At 36.2% G+C, this 15,468-nt stretch overlaps 1 protein-coding gene across 4 annotated transcripts; it reads left to right on the top strand.

Moving 5' to 3' along the window:
- The first annotated feature begins 1,291 nt into the window (after positions 1-1,291).
- On the top strand, positions 1,292-15,249 carry LOC107859456 (B3 domain-containing transcription repressor VAL2). 4 transcript variants are annotated; one of them, XM_047406981.1, is made up of 13 exons: positions 1,292-1,680; positions 4,779-4,860; positions 5,029-5,127; positions 6,129-6,456; positions 6,598-6,934; positions 7,174-7,270; positions 9,859-10,033; positions 10,321-10,400; positions 10,717-11,100; positions 12,864-12,916; positions 13,013-13,126; positions 13,761-13,831; positions 13,929-15,249. In XM_047406981.1, exons 1-13 carry the CDS (start codon positions 1,553-1,555, stop codon positions 14,993-14,995), a joined length of 3,015 nt encoding a protein of 1,004 aa, XP_047262937.1. In that variant the 5' UTR covers positions 1,292-1,552; the 3' UTR covers positions 14,996-15,249. The 4 variants fall into 4 exon arrangements, with proteins under 4 accessions (XP_047262937.1, XP_016559968.2, XP_016559969.2 ...); XM_016704482.2 differs by having other exon boundaries at positions 6,129-6,510; XM_016704483.2 differs by having other exon boundaries at positions 1,293-1,680; positions 12,861-12,916.
- Positions 15,250-15,468: the final 219 nt, after the last annotated feature.

The raw sequence follows: 15,468 nt of genomic DNA, 5'->3' as shown, positions 1-15,468 counted from the left end.
AGGCTTTATTAGATAATTGTTTTATCACAATAATCTTTATAATAACCCACGAAAAAAAAAATCATTTTCTTATATGATCGACTTTCTAATATCATTATAATTTATCCAGCTTCCTTTTTTTTATAATTAACATATAAATAAACAATTATTATGGAACCAAACCATTAAGCAACTCTGTACGTATCTTTAATATGCACACTACTACTTGATGAACTTTTTAAAAGTTGTTCAACATTAATTTTAAATTTTGAAAAACAATAAGACATAGTTGTAAGTTGTAACATGATTTTGACAGTGTTTTTTAAATTAGTAAAAGAACAGGGAGTTCTTTATAATATTAAAAAATGTATTAGGTTATATTAGCCCTAATATTATCCTAAGGTCCAACATAAAATTCCCAAAATGCCCCTCCACTTAGTTAGCATTTCGTTAGATTTTGAAAATTTATATTTTTAATATGTTTGATCAAAAAATTTAAATAAGATTTTTAGAATCTGTCTTCAAATTCAACTTTTTCAAGTAAATACATGCCCAAATACAATTTTAAGTTTCAAAAATCATATTTTTTGACATAAATTTTTCAAAATGCCCCTTCATTAGTTAGTACTTTGTCATAGATTTAGAAAATCTTATCTTTAAATATACGTTTGACCATAAATTTTAATCAAATTCTTAAAATCTATCTTCAAATTCAATTTTTGCAAGTAAATATATGTCCAGATACAACTTTAAGTTCTAAAAATTACAATTTGATAAAAAAAATTCAAAATGTCCCTCCATTAGTTAATATTCCGTCATAGATTTAGAAAATCTATCTTTAAAGATATGTTTGACCAAAAAATTTGAATTGAATTTCCCAATCTATCTCCAAATTCAATTTTTTCAAGTAAATACATGTCCAGATACAATTTTAAGTTTCAAAAATTACAATTTTGACATAAAATTTTCAAAATATCCCTCCTTACTGTTAGTATTTCATCATAGATTTATAAAATCTATCCTTAAACATATGTTTGATCATAAATTTAAGTCAAATTCTTAAAATCAATCTTCAAATTCAATTTTTTTCAATTAAAGACATTCCAGATACCACTTCAAATCTCAAAAATCATAATTTTAAATTTCAATATTTATGAGGAGAAAAGTCTAAAATAGTAAATGCAGTCTCTTTTTTAAGATAACGTGGAATTTATCTTCCAATGAAAAGGACGACGACAATTAGTAAGTGTAACAGCACGATCGCCAAATATACACACACAAACACACACTCAAAGGTGTGTATATATATAAGACAACGCACACGTCACTTCTTCTCTTTCCCCTCTCTCTCACTAAAATCTTCTCAAGTGTCTGCAAGTTAATCCCATCTTTCCCTCTCTCTCTAATGGCTTCTTGTCTCTCTCTATCACTCCTTCACTCCACTTTCTCTCTCTAGAATTCTCCCTCCTCCTCTCTCTCTAGGGTTTCTACTTTCCATTTTCCCTGTAAGAGATTTTTTTTTCCCTTTTTTTTGTTTTTGTTTTTTTGGGGGTGAGTTTTGGTGAACTCCGATATGTCATCCTCCGGTGCGCCTTCAGCGAATGCTTGCTTCAACAGCAACTGCAAAGAAGTTGTTGAAAGACCAAACAAAGGTTGGCGTCGTCGAACCGGCGAGTTCGCCGACCTATGTGATCGTTGCGGGTAAACTTTTCTTCTTCTTTTTTTTTTTTTTGGCTCTTTTTTGATTTTGGAATTTTGAACTATTTTTGATGTCTTTTGGAGTTTAGGAATCTTAGAAGACAAGTCATTTATGAACAATTGAATGAGTGCTTATAGAGACTCCATATAACTGACTGGAATTGAGACCTGAATAACTGTTTGTGAATGTGAAGGGTAAAAAGTTTTTATCTTTGTTTTTTATTAATTACAAAGATGTTGCTTGTGGTAGCTGGTCGGGCTAGCTCAGACACCACGGTTATTTAAAAAATAAATTACAGAGATTTAATGTTCTTGGGGTTCCTATTTGATACCTTTTACCAATTTTTTCCCTGGTTATATCGAGAATGTCGAGTGAGTCAGTTTGAAGTATTTTATCGTAACACTTAGTTTAGCTAATGTTTACTTGCACTGCACTGCTTTAGGTTTACGGTGTCTTTACTATGCTTCATGTTGTGTGTTTATGTGGATGCTGAGGAATGAATATAATATTCCACTTCTTTTTGTGGTGAATTGACTGATGATGTGTGAAACGGTTCAAGACTTTTTTTCTTTTATTGCACCTAGACAGAGTTTTAGATGGAAAGCTATACCCAGAGAAGTTGTTATTTTTATATAGATACCCCCTTTATAAGTTGGTTGCTGCATTTCACACTCCAAAAAGTGTATTTTTGGCCATTTTAAAAAATAAGTTAGTGAATTATTGAGTAATTGAATAAACACGCTTAAGTGGAGAGTAATGGTTATTGAAAGTTCATAGAACTGACGCTGAGTAGTTTGGAATTGAAGCTGAGTAGTATTTGACTAACTCTTATAGTAAACATGAAGGGTAAAAATTATAACTTTGGTTTTTATTAATTACAAAGATTTGGTTTTTCTTAGGGTTTCTATTTGGAAGTTTTTACCCTTTTTTCTGTGTTTATCGAGAATGTATGGTTATAGAAAGTTCATAGAACTGACACTGACTAGTTTGGAATTGAAGCTGAGTAGTATTTGACTAACTATTATAGTAAATGTGCAGGGTAAAAATTATAACGTTGATTTTTATTAATTACTAAGATTTGATTTTTCTTGGGGTTTCTATTTGGAACTTTTTACCCTTTTTTCCGTGGTTATCGAGAATGTATTAAGTATTTTGTCGCAACGTTTAGTTTAGCTAATGTTACTTGGACTGCACTGCTTTAGTTCTATGGTATCTTTATTATGTTTGGTGTGATACAATTATGAGGGTGCTGACATAGAATATAACATTCTGCTTCTGTTTGGGTTAATAGACTGAGGTGATCTGTAAAAATTTCAAGACTTTTTCCTTTTATTGCATAGAAACAGTTTACATGGAAAACTATTCCCAAGAAAGGTTGTTACTTTCATATAGACACTAATTTGATTGCTGCATGTTCAACTTTGACAGTCTCTTTTGACCAAAATTTACAGGTTAATTTTGGATAAAACTTTCGATCAACTTTTCGTTAGAGAGAAAGTGGAGTTGTAGTAATTGGTTCTTTTTTTAATAAATAGTTGCGGAATGTGAAACTACATAGAGCTACTCCAAATTAAAATTCCTTTTCCCTATGAAATATATTTGGTAAAAGTACTTGCCCACAAAATAAATTAGTTTAAACTCGACTAGACAGAAAGTAATAATGTTTTCCGGAGTTTCAGCAATTTTTTTTCTCTAAAGTAAAAGAATCAGAAAATAAATACATTTAGTGAAAATTTATTTTTGAGGAGTAACTATGTTTCATTCCATGAGTTTTAATCGAGATGCACGTTGGCTGGCTAATGCACCGTCGTCACTTACAAAAACTAGGCATTGAGTCTTATTCCTTTTAGTTGTTATTGGTATATCAAGGTAGAACCCTTGAATATATGAAACCATAAATATTACTCCCTCCGTTTCACAATAAGTGAATTGTTGGAGCAATTTTAGTGTTTCAAAATAAGTGAATGGTTCACAATTCAAGGTAAATGTTGGAAATTTTTTTCAAATTTACCCTCTGTTAAATGTGCATTGGGAGTGATGTATCATGTGTCTGCTTTTTGAAGAGGATAAAAATGAAAAAACATGATAAATTTATGTCTTTGCTTTTTTTTCTTAATATGCGTGCCAAAATCCAACAATTAACTTATTGTGGAACGGAGGGAGTATTTCTTATTATTTTCAAGTAGGTATGGAGTGGATTTCAAGCCGATATTGAAAAATGAAAATACGAAGTCATTGAAAAATTTAAGTTTAAGGGATAGATCGCATGTGTATCTAGATAATTTTTTCAATCTCTTCCTTGTCTTTTCCAAAATATTTAGTTTTCTTTAGTCTATTTCAGTTGACCCAAGATTTGGCGGTTACTAGAGCAATAACAAGTTTCTTGGATAGTTGATCTATGTTGCTCGGATTTGGGTATAGATACAAGTGTTGAGATGAAACCAATAAATGTATATTATGACAAATATAAGTATTTTTGACAATTATTTGAAGTTATTAAACTAAATCTAGTACTTTTAAATTATTGAAAACTTGATATTTAATTCAACAAAATGTTATGGCTATTAGCCAAGTGTTATAGTAAAAGAAGACAAACCCATAATCAAACAAATATCCAATCAATCTGTACTTTTTGGTCATGGGTGTAGTCAAAGCACACACACAAAAAAATCCACTGCGGATCCCATCCATGCCAAATCGTGTTGTATCAACATGAAATGCAACAAGATTTTGAAAGGTCCGAGCAACATAGGTTATGGCCGAAGGATAACAAGATCATACAAGTCAAGAATTAGATGTAATCACTAAGCGCAGAAGGAATATTTTTTATTTTTTCTGGATTCATTTAACTTATGAGGAGTTATAGAATGCTTAATCATATTATTATGTATTTTATAGTACTTGAGCTAGCTGGCAGATGTTGAAGAAAACTTAGCTGCTGCGAACCTGGCTGAATATCATAATTGATTAAGTTATGATGGAATTCAATCTTTTGATCAACGATATATGTTGTACATTACCTTATGCAAGCGATAGTTCATTGGACATCTTGATATTTGATACCTTTGATTGGAGCTGATTTATATGAATGTTCATGTAGTTCTGCTTATGATGATGGCAAATTTTGTGAGACCTTTCACCTCAACTCTTCTGGATGGAGATCTTGTGAGTCTTGTGGAAAGGTGAGGAACACATTTCCTTTTTCCTTGTCGCTGGTGTGAAGTTCCAATATTGGTTGGGACTTTTTTAATATTTATATTAGACATGGTCATGCTACCCCTTTGTATTTCTTGCTTCTCCCTTTACAAGAATTTCTTCGAGTCTTGACTGGATTTGTTTTCTTCGTGCAGCAAATCCATTGTGGATGCATTGTCTCTTTCCATACATTCGTTCTGTTGGATGCTGGAGGTATTGAGTGCATATCCTGTGCAAGGAAAAGCTTTATTTTGGTAAGAAAAGATTCTTTCTTCCTTTGATCTAGTGGATGTGATGTTAGTTTTTCTTTTTTTAAAAATAATAACTACATTAATCATTACCAAGATGTGGCAACTTTAGGAAGTGCCGTACAACAAACCCCTAGTTTGTCCCATTCAGCAAAGCAATCTTTGACCCTCTTGGCTGTGCTGTGCGTTGATTTAAAACTCAAGCCAAATCAATCCAAATGAAAAAAAATAATAGCTACATTAAACTTTACCAAGATGTGGCAGCTTTAGGAAGTACCGTACAACAAACCCCTAGTTTGTCCCATTCAGCGAAGCAATCTTGGACCCTCTTGGCTATGCTGTGCATTGAGTTAAAACTCAGCCGAATCAATCTAAACAAAGCACTGTATATCTTCCTACAAGCACAAATCAGAAAATGAAAACTATGACCCTGCTCTCCTTCATCTGATCTTATCTTTAAACTCTGAAATAAGAAAGACAATTTTATATAGCTAACCATAACTTAAAGTAAAGTTACGATTTCTACCAACCTACATTAAAATTTAAACCACAATCATGAAGCAGGGTTCGTATCTCAAATCTTAACTTAAACCAGGCTAGGATTTTTCATTTGTTACTGTAAGGCCATTTGAAATCCCTATCTTATAGCACAACAATCCATCTTCAACTAGCACAAAGTTTGATCCACCTCTGTTCCTGATTACCATTTAACTATAGACCAGATGAACAACATCAAAGCAACAAATGCATCCCTCCTCCTGCACATACAAAAGAATAGGAAAAGAAAAAGATGATTGTGTATCCATGAAACATTTTCAGTTTTTACTTTTTTTTTTTTAATATTTATCTGAGTAAACCGCAAAAAAATATCTAGCAGATAAATCCTTTCACAATAGTGTCACTGGTTTGATGTCTGTGTTTGCTTAATAGTTTTTAACTGCATTGCATTTTTTAAATTTATAAACTTGTTTTCTGAAGTTTGACTTTCATATTCATATTTTGATCAGACACCAAATCCTGCCTGGCCTCCACCTTCATTTTTCCTTCCTCTGCAGCCTGAAAGAATTAAAGATGTCAACAGTTGGAATCCAATAGCTGGTTCTGGTCCTGTACCATGGCGTCAAGCACCAAGTTTATTTAATGGTTCCACCTTTCAAAATGAGTTGCAGCACAAGGTACCCTTTCCTGATGCCACAGGTAGCATCGATAGGCTAAGTCTTGGTGAGAGACCATCTGCCTCGTTGTCTGAGATCAACAGGAAGGATTGCTGTGAGAAGTTGATGACCGGAAAGCTGAAGATTGGTGTACCTGGAACTCTTGAAAATGGATATGCTGGTACTGACATTCACTTATCACATATGCAGAATTTTTCAACTGGAAATGTTCTTGGTTTGTGCTCGTATCTTAGATGTTCTGCTACAGTTGATAATTACAGGGCTAGGCTTCTCTTAATATGGAGTAACCATTGTCTTACAGGTCTTAATCGTGAGGAGCCACAATCTTGTATAAGTGGTCCACGGCAATTATCTTATGCAAACAATGATCTTTCTGCTCCCAGCTTTGGTTTGACAGTAGGTTCTGCTTGCAATTATGAACCTACTGATCACAGTAAGGTCTCTGTTAGTGTGCCACAACAAACCACAGTTTCGAATCCTTTGGGGAAGCAGCTTGGTGGTCATGCTACAGTGGATTCTGCTGGAGAGACGCAAGTGAGGAATTCGAAAATCCGTGGAGATGGGAGAGGAAAACATCATTTACTTCCTCGTTACTGGCCACGCATAACAGATGAAGAGCTACAACGATTATCTGAAGAGTATCCTTTGTTTTAAAAGAAACTTTTGGGGATATGTCTCAATGAGATAAATTCCTGTGGTTTGATTAAAAAAAAATAAAAATTCCTGTGTTAGTTATATTATGCTTGGTCGTGCAAAATAGAATTTGTTTTACTTGGTGATTGCTAATGCATCTGGCATGCTTGTTTGCGATATGTTTTATTTGCAAAGCGGCTGGGTGCAAGTCAGCTAATTGTTTACAACCTTGACGGTTTTCAAGTTCAAATTCTGTGATAACTCCTTTGTTTGAAAAGATGCTAAGTGCCAGTGACGCTGGCAGGATAGGACGGTTAGTATTGCCGAAGAAATGTGCTGAGGTGAGCTCCTTTGCTAATACACTTTTTTCTTTTCAGATCTCTAATTCCTTTAGGATAGAACAAATTCAAGAAATATCTTGGTTGGTGAAATGGTAGAACATTGTTTACTTCATTGGGTTTGAACACTTAAGAAAAAGTTTGTATTCAATAGGGGTTAAAACTTACAAGTGTTTATCAAATGACACGGGACCAATTTGGAGAATTAATGCTGAATTTGAGAAACTGAGTATTTGAATTTGAAACTGAAAAAAGGTATTTGGGAGTTGAAATTGTGTTTTGGGACATGTATATCACTAGGGAAAAAAAAAGTTTTGTGAGAGAAAAACCTTTATTTCACTTCAAATATACTGACCAGTTTTTCAGCTTCAAATTCTTTGTTTCAAGTTTAAGTTGTAATAACCGACAAAACTGTAACACAAACATTAATTTACAAATACTATTTACTCCCTCCGTCCCATTTTATGTGTCATCATTTCCTTTATTATCCGTCCCAAAAAGAATGTCACCTTTCCTTATTTGGTAACTATTTAAAGACACAATTACACTTTTACCCTTATTGGTCCCACTTATAAGGGCCCACTTAATTAAAAATAATAATATTACATTGTTTTAATGAAGGACAATTTGGTAAAAAACATCAAGTCTTTACTTATTTCTTAAACTCCGTGCCCGGTCAAATGGCGACACATAAACGGGGACGGAGGGAGTAATATATATGTCCAAATACCTAAATGTTGTTTCCTTTAAGAGGGGTGTGATAATGAAATACATCTAGCTATGCTTTCTGTTTATAAGCGGGATGTGGTAGTGAATAAATCTAGTTAACTTCTGTGTCTCTATAACCTAGAAACAGGAGTTGAAGGAAGGGAGAAAAGAGGAAGGAAGAGTTGATATGTGAGCTACCTTCTAGATTAATTGGAGATAAAAATTGAGGGTGTTATGATTGGAAAATGAGGACACGGATACAACTTTTTCACTGGGTGGTTATGAAAAATAGAAAAAGATATCAAACTGATTAGGTAGAGGTAAATGGGGTAGTGCATGGAGGGAGGAAGAGCTGAAGGAGAAAATTGCAATGGGATTTTCTATGGAATGCTTTAAGCGGAGAAAGTAGAGAAGGATAGTGACACAATAACTCTAACAGAAAGATTTTTAACAAGGTACTACTGAAGAAGTGGAGGTGGAAATTTGTGGTAGAAGAGGATGCTCATTGCCTGGGTTAACAACGGAGAAATATGTGGTCTTGGAAGGAGGATGGAGGACTAAAAATGTCACACTTATGGGTGCATGCTATGGAAGAATATTTTGAAGGGGTGAGATGAGTTTTATAGGAATGTATCTTTCAACATGGGCGATAGTAGGGAGATAAGTTTTTGGAGATACAGTTGGTGCGGAAACAACATTTTGAGCATCACTTTTCCAAATGTGTACAAAATTTCATGATAAAAGGTGATTTTAATCTAATAGATACGAAGGCTAGAAGTTGGAGAACTTCAGTACAGAGAGCCATAGGTTAGCTATGCATGGAGATATGGGGCGGAGAATAATGACGCCTTTTTGATTAAATCATATTATGAGAAGCTTTTGAGCAGGGAGGAGCATATTCTTCCATATCTCGGGGTATGGATCCCTAGGGTTATAGGGAAGGTGGGTTTTTCACTTGTCTAGTTGCGTGAGGGGTAATATCGATGATCCCTAGGGTTATGGGGAAGGTGGTTTTTTTCACTTGGCTAGTTGCGTGAGGGGTAATATCGATGATTGAGGATATGAGAAAGAGGAGGATTACATCTTCAGTTGGTGCGGCATGTACAAAAATTTGGGTGAAGATGCCTGTCACCTTCTTTTACATTGCCGGATAGCGTCTCTGTGGTGGAAATTTGTGCTTGTTTGGTGTTAAATGGTTGATGCCAGGCATAGTAAAAAAATCTATCGCTTAGCTGGGCCTTTAGAAGACGGAAGTGAAGACGTTGACCATGGGATGTTGCTCCACCTAGCACTTATGGATCGTATGGAGAGAAAGCAAAACATGAGAGCTTTTTATGATATGGAAAAAGATTTTACACACTGGAGGAATAACATCTTATGCTTTATTTTCTACTGGTACACCCACGAGGTGCCAGTTGGCATAGAAGATAGATCATCGTTTGTAGAAACCAATATCTCTTTGTAAGTTTTTCTACTTTTTCAGTGTACTTCTTGTAGGCAGGTATTTTTCTTTACCTCTGCTTATAAAATCTTATTTCTTGATAAAATAAAATAAAACGTAGGAAGGGATCCGGGGCACATGCCTTTGGAATATGAAGTACTTCTATCCACTTTGGGCCTGCAGATATGTTTGTGATTTGTAAATCTGACGAAGTTCATTATTGTTTGTGAGGGTACCTAGGTTTTGATTATCTCTCTTAATACCAGTTCTTTGTTGGAGTTCTCATTTTCTCCATTCATAAACTGGTCGAGAAAACAATTCACTGATCAAATTTATTGAGGATTATCGCTTGATTGGATAATCTTTGTTTATTTGCTCTTCTTTTAATTGAAAGTCATTTCACATGTTTTTTATGTTCTGACGAAGTTTTGCTGTGATGAAGGCCTATTTTCCACCAATTTCTAATCCAGAAGGGGTGCCTCTCAAGATGAAAGATCTGAAAGGGAATGAATGGATGTTCCAGTTCAGGTTTTGGCCTAATAATAACAGTCGTATGTATGTCTTGGAAGGGGTGACTCCTTGTATACAGTTGATGCAATTGCAAGCAGGTGACATAGGTAATTTCATCTGTTCCTTAGCCAATTCTTTTCCTGCTCATCTTCCCTGATGGATCCTGGTGGGGAAGGTGAGGGAAAAGATTACTGTCAGAGAGAGATTTTTGTCGTTAGAGCTTAGTGGCTTATTTGATATTTCGACTGTTGGTTAGCTAACTATTGAACTACCTTTCTAGTCTTGCAATATCAGCAAGACATTTTCTGGAGGTCCTTGAATTTGTTTATTTTTTCTTAATTTTCTATAATGTCTTGGAGGTATCTTGCTGACTAGATGCGCTTTTTTCCGTCAGTAACATTCAGTAGGATAGAACCAGAAGGAAAGTTGGTCATGGGTGGCAGAAAGGCTTCAACTATTCTTACCACAGATCAGGTTTGCCAATTTCCAAGTAGTAGCTTCTTTGCTCCCACTTGTGTACTGCTTAATTTATAAGCTATGGGATCATCTGTAAATAGAAGTTAAGACCTCTACGCTGAAAACAATAAATCTTGGCTAACAAGAAAAGCATGTCAAAATTGGGTTAACGAAACCACAGGGATTGTTTCTGTAGTTTCTTTCTATTTGAATACTTTTTTTGCGTCTCAATTAGTCATGTTGCTCATTAGCTATAGGTTTTGATCTTCTCACTTTTGTGAAAAGCTGTTCAATTCAGACCTCTGGTTTTTCTTACTTGGTCTTCTATAAACAGGGAAGTGAAGCTTTCTGTAATGGTAACGGTGTTACTACAAATGGGAATGTAATTACTAAAAGTAGTAAGTTCTCTGAAGAAGTTCGGGCAAATTCTACTAAAAAAGGCTTTTCATCAACTACTCATGTTGCTGCAACAAGTGCCAGGGCTGAAACTAAAATGTCTGATGATTTGGTTAAGGAATCATTAGGAAACAATCGTTCTATTCATTGTAAGCGGAAGGGTAGCATGCTCGGTTCAAAAAGAAAACGCTTGAGGATTGATAATGAGGATTTGGTAGAGCTGAAGGTTACAGTGGTGCAAGCCCAAGGGTTGATGCGTCCACCTTCGAGTGGTGCTCCAACAGTAATTGTGATAGAAGGCTGTGAAATTGAAGAATACGAGGTACCATGCTTTTTAGCAGTTTATTGTCTATCAATTCTTGCTGATTTTTGATTTGTTCTTACAGTTGCTATATGTTTGGCTTATAACTAGAATAGACGATCAGTTTCCTTTGTTATGCATAATTTATGGTGTACATTAGCACGCTCTTGATTTGTCAATTCAGAAGATGTGTAGCCATCACTTCTTTCCGGAAACGTAAATCACATTCTCTTCCAAGGTCCCCCGCCCCAAAAAAAAAGAAGTATATAGTGTACTTACTGGGAAAGTATGCATATCACATTCAGAATGAGGGGATGGTATTTAAGAGGCACTTATTGACCTGCAAGGGTGGCCGAGTTGGTTGAGCAGGGAATCTCCCAATCTCAGGTTTGAAACGCCTGCATTCTTTCTCGGTCGAGCTAGTCGCACCGGGCTTGCCTAGTGCGGTTTACCTCTCCTATGTGGTTTGCAAGCTATTACACTAGAGAAGGGTTTACCCAGTGTGCACCTGAAGGGTAGCGGCTTCGGGTTCCCTTGCCATAAAAGGAGGCAGTTGGTTTTTATTCCCAGCGGGTGATACTGACAGCTGAACTTGATAAAGAGAAGTTACAAATGTTGGATCATGCTTTATGTGTAAATGCTTGAGTGAAGATATGATCCTGTTGCATTTCCAGGTGCAACATAGTTATTGTGGCTAGTATTGAACTGGTTCATTGTACAATGGACAATGCCGGATCTGTGAAGGATGTACTGCATATCTGAGCCTTTAGAAGAGGGAACAGAAGATACCGTGCATGGGATATAGCGCCCTTAGCCCCTTGTTTTGGGTCCTGTGGAAGCAGAGATATCGGAGAGCTTGGAAAATAACTTTGTACCTTTGAGTAATAGCCTCTTGTTCTTAGTGTTGTGCCCGAGTAATTTTGGTACACCCATCAGGTCTTTGTTTCTATAGAAGATTGTTTGTCTACTGTTGAGAACCATATGTCTATTGTTTGTGGTATACTGCTAGATGTGGGAGTTCTCCGAATTAATAGAGTCAACTATCTTTTCTCTAAAGATCGAGAACAAGGCTAATAGATAGTCCAATACACTTCATCTTCCATAGCATATCTAGATTTTTCAAAAAAGGAGGTGCACCTCTGATGGATATACATGTTTTTGGAAGTTCTTTTTAAATTTTTTATACACACATATATAGCCTAATCTGAATACTTATATGCTGGATCTCCCTCTGCTTCCATGCTCGTTTGGACTTTGAAACCTGCATTGCCTCTAAATCATTATGCCAAGGAGAAGGCTGTTTTCAATTGAGTGCAACCAGTGTATTTACTGTGTTAGCTTTTCCAGAGCCACAGCTCATGCTGGCTCATCTTTAAAGCTGGCTTCTGCAAGGAGATTAAAGAGGAGTCCTACTTGGGAATAAAAAGGACCAAAAAGTATGTGGACGACCTATTATGTTGCCAAACAGATTGGATCTAATGAGGACATACTTCTTACTAAGCAATGAGTTCCATTCACAAATGAAGATTCCTTTTTTTTTCTTTAGTTGAAGTTGGGATTAAGAAATATTCATCAATACTTATTTTACCCTCTAAAGTTTGCCGAGAGATTATTGTTGTCAAATTCTTTTCTCAGTGGTTGTAGAAGCTCTGCAATTCTTTTGTAGTCAATATATGTGTCCAATCTTCTTTTAGGTCTTGTCAGTTGGTGCTGGTAGTCCTTGTAATATTTTTTTACTGATATTACTTTGTCTTGTTTATCCTCCACTTATTCCACTTTAGCAGGCTGATGCACCAATTATTGGAAGGCCCATAATCCCTCATATGGATCACCTGGGGTAATTACATTCTTGACTATTTGCAGCTAGCTCTATATGGTATGTGTCAAAGTTGCATTGAATATGAATTGCTGATGCTTTATTCATCGTATTCAGTGAAAAAATACAGTGGGTACAATGTGAGGACTGTTTCAAGTGGCGAAAAGTTCCTGACGATGCTGTCCTTCCATCGAGATGGACATGTTCAGAGAACTCACGCGACCCCGAGAGGTACGTTGGAATTTCTTTAACCTACCTACAAGATGCTCTTAAAATGTCAATAGAATACATGAAGGACGCTGAAGTGGATTGCTCTAGCTCTAATAATCAGCTTGTCAGAAGGAGAAAAGGTTCTGTACTGGTGAATTACTCCTCATGAAATGAGCTTCAAATATTAGATAATGAAAGTCATCGTAAAAATTGCCCTCTGGGCATAAATTTATCCTTTATAGTTTTGAAGGCCGACCGAACCTCACATTCTATGGTTGGTTTCTCTTCTCTTCTTTTGGCAGTTTGTCCCTTTAATCAACTCTGTAGCATTCTTCTTCTCTCTCCAATTTTCTGTTCTTTTCAGAAAGTTGATTTCAAACTGCCTTCATCATGGGCTCTTGGCACTTGTGCCAGAATTTCACAGCTTAAGTGTCCTGCATTGCATGAGTTTTTATCATTAGAAAAAAAAAAGAACTGCCTCAGTTTCCATTTTATATGATTCTCGTTCTCTGTAAGTGAAATCTGGCTGTTTATGCTTAAATGTAATTATCAACTAATGTCAGTTCATTTCCAAAATAGCTTTGTCAATTCCTAAAATTCATTCAAATATTAGATTGCAGTCGAGTGTTTGGCTTATGATCTTTCTGCTTTTTAGGTCTGTGTGCTCGGCAGTTCAAGAATTAACAGCAGATCATCTGAGGGACCTACTACCTCATATTGATAAAGGTATAAGTGTTTGTCCCTGTAGGGCATAAATTGCGCTAGGGAGCCAGTGATTTTTGTGTTTTGCCTTGTTTTGATCAATGAATTGGAAGCTCTTCAGGTTTACTGAAATTACATGATGCTTGCACAACTTCCAAGAAAATGAAGGCTTCTGCACAGGAAATGGACTTGGTTGAGGCTCTGGATGGGCTTGATGCACTTGCTAATCTTGCTATCCTAGATGAGGGAGAGACTCCTCCAGCATCGTCACAGGCCACAACAAAGCATCCACGGCATAGACCTGGGTGTACATGCATTGTCTGCATCCAGCCCCCAAGTGGAAAAGGTCCTAAGCACGACCAATCATGTGACTGTAATGTTTGTAAATCAGTAAAGCGTCGTTTCAAAACATTGATGTTGAAACGTGAAAAAAAGTTATCAGAGAAAGAGGCCGAAGCTACTTGTCAAAAACTGCAGCCGCAATTATCTGGACAATTGCTTGATGCTGATGACATTCAAGAGTCTATTGATGATACAGCGCATTTTAGCCCTCAGCATGGAGAGGAGCTGAACAATGAGGGTTCTGTTGATGATCCCAATTACCTTAATGAGAAGAAATCTCCTGTTGATGATCCCAATTACCTTAATGAGAAGAAATCTCTTGTTGATGATTCCAATTACCTTAATGATAAGAAATCTCCTGATGATGATCCCAATTGCCGTAATGAGAAGAAATCTTCTGTTGATGATCCCGATTACCCTTATGAGAAATCTTCTGTTGATGATCCCGAATCCCTTGCTGAGAAGAAATCTTCTGATGATGATCCTGATTCCCTTGCTGAGAAGAAATCTTCTGATGATGATTCCAATTCCCTTGCTGAGAAGAAATCTTCTGCTTCACCATTTAAGGGTGAAATTGACCTGAATGCTAAGCCAGAGAGGGATGACGAGCTTTCACCAGGCTCTGATTCTGGTAGCATGATGCGCATACTCAAAGATGCTGCAGAGCAATATGTCAGGCACTGTGGTAATGGAAGTTCCAGTGATAACCAGAAAAGCGGAGATGGTGCTGGGGAGACAAATTCGAGTAATTGTGTTGTTGTTAGTGCTAGCCATCAACCTGATGTAGATCATAATAGGCCTTTACCCATAGGCACTGCTGCATCTTTGGCTCCAAATGACCAATAGGATGCTCCAATATGAGGCGCACCTAAAGTAGCTGTTACTATATACAAAATCAGAGGTACTCTGATGCGTTGGGGGGACTTGTATATTTGGTTTTGCTGGCGCCAGGCATTGTACATAGGTAGATGCAGTAACCGGCGGAATCTTTCTGCAGTGCACAGGTTACTTTTTCAATGGGTGGGAGGTGCCTTACATATTTATGATAAATAGCTGGAAAGTTTATGGACTTCAAGTGAAAATTGCTCGCTTCTTTTTTACCTTCCTTTTTGCGTTTGTTTTTTTGCCTCTTGAGAGAAAGAGGATTTGAACCTTGGAGAAGTTGCCTAGTGCTAACTATGCCATAAGTTGTTTTGGTTGCCTTTGCATAGAAAGAATCAGTATTAACTTTGTCTTATGGTTGTAGGCTTGTTCGGCCTCATTTAGGATTTGAGGCTGACAAGTCTTATGGTTGCATAGAAACAACTTTGTTGCTTGTA

This window comes from Capsicum annuum, chromosome 2 (assembly GCF_002878395.1).
Source record: "Capsicum annuum cultivar UCD-10X-F1 chromosome 2, UCD10Xv1.1, whole genome shotgun sequence".
NCBI lineage: Eukaryota > Viridiplantae > Streptophyta > Magnoliopsida > Solanales > Solanaceae > Capsicum > Capsicum annuum.
The sequence above is the reverse complement of the archived record's forward strand: the minus strand, read 5'-3'. Positions and strand labels throughout refer to the sequence as shown.

Excerpts from the sequence above, each read along its gene's own strand:
- LOC107859456 (XM_016704481.2), top strand. The coding sequence starts at position 1,553 with ATGTCATCCTCCGGTGCGCCTTCAGCGAATGCTTGCTTCAACAGCAAC. Across the intron at positions 10,034-10,320 it reads ATTGCAAGCAGGTGACATAG|TAACATTCAGTAGGATAGAA; the intron begins GTAATTTCATCT and ends TTTTTCCGTCAG. Across the intron at positions 13,832-13,928 it reads ACTACCTCATATTGATAAAG|GTTTACTGAAATTACATGAT; the intron begins GTATAAGTGTTT and ends GAAGCTCTTCAG.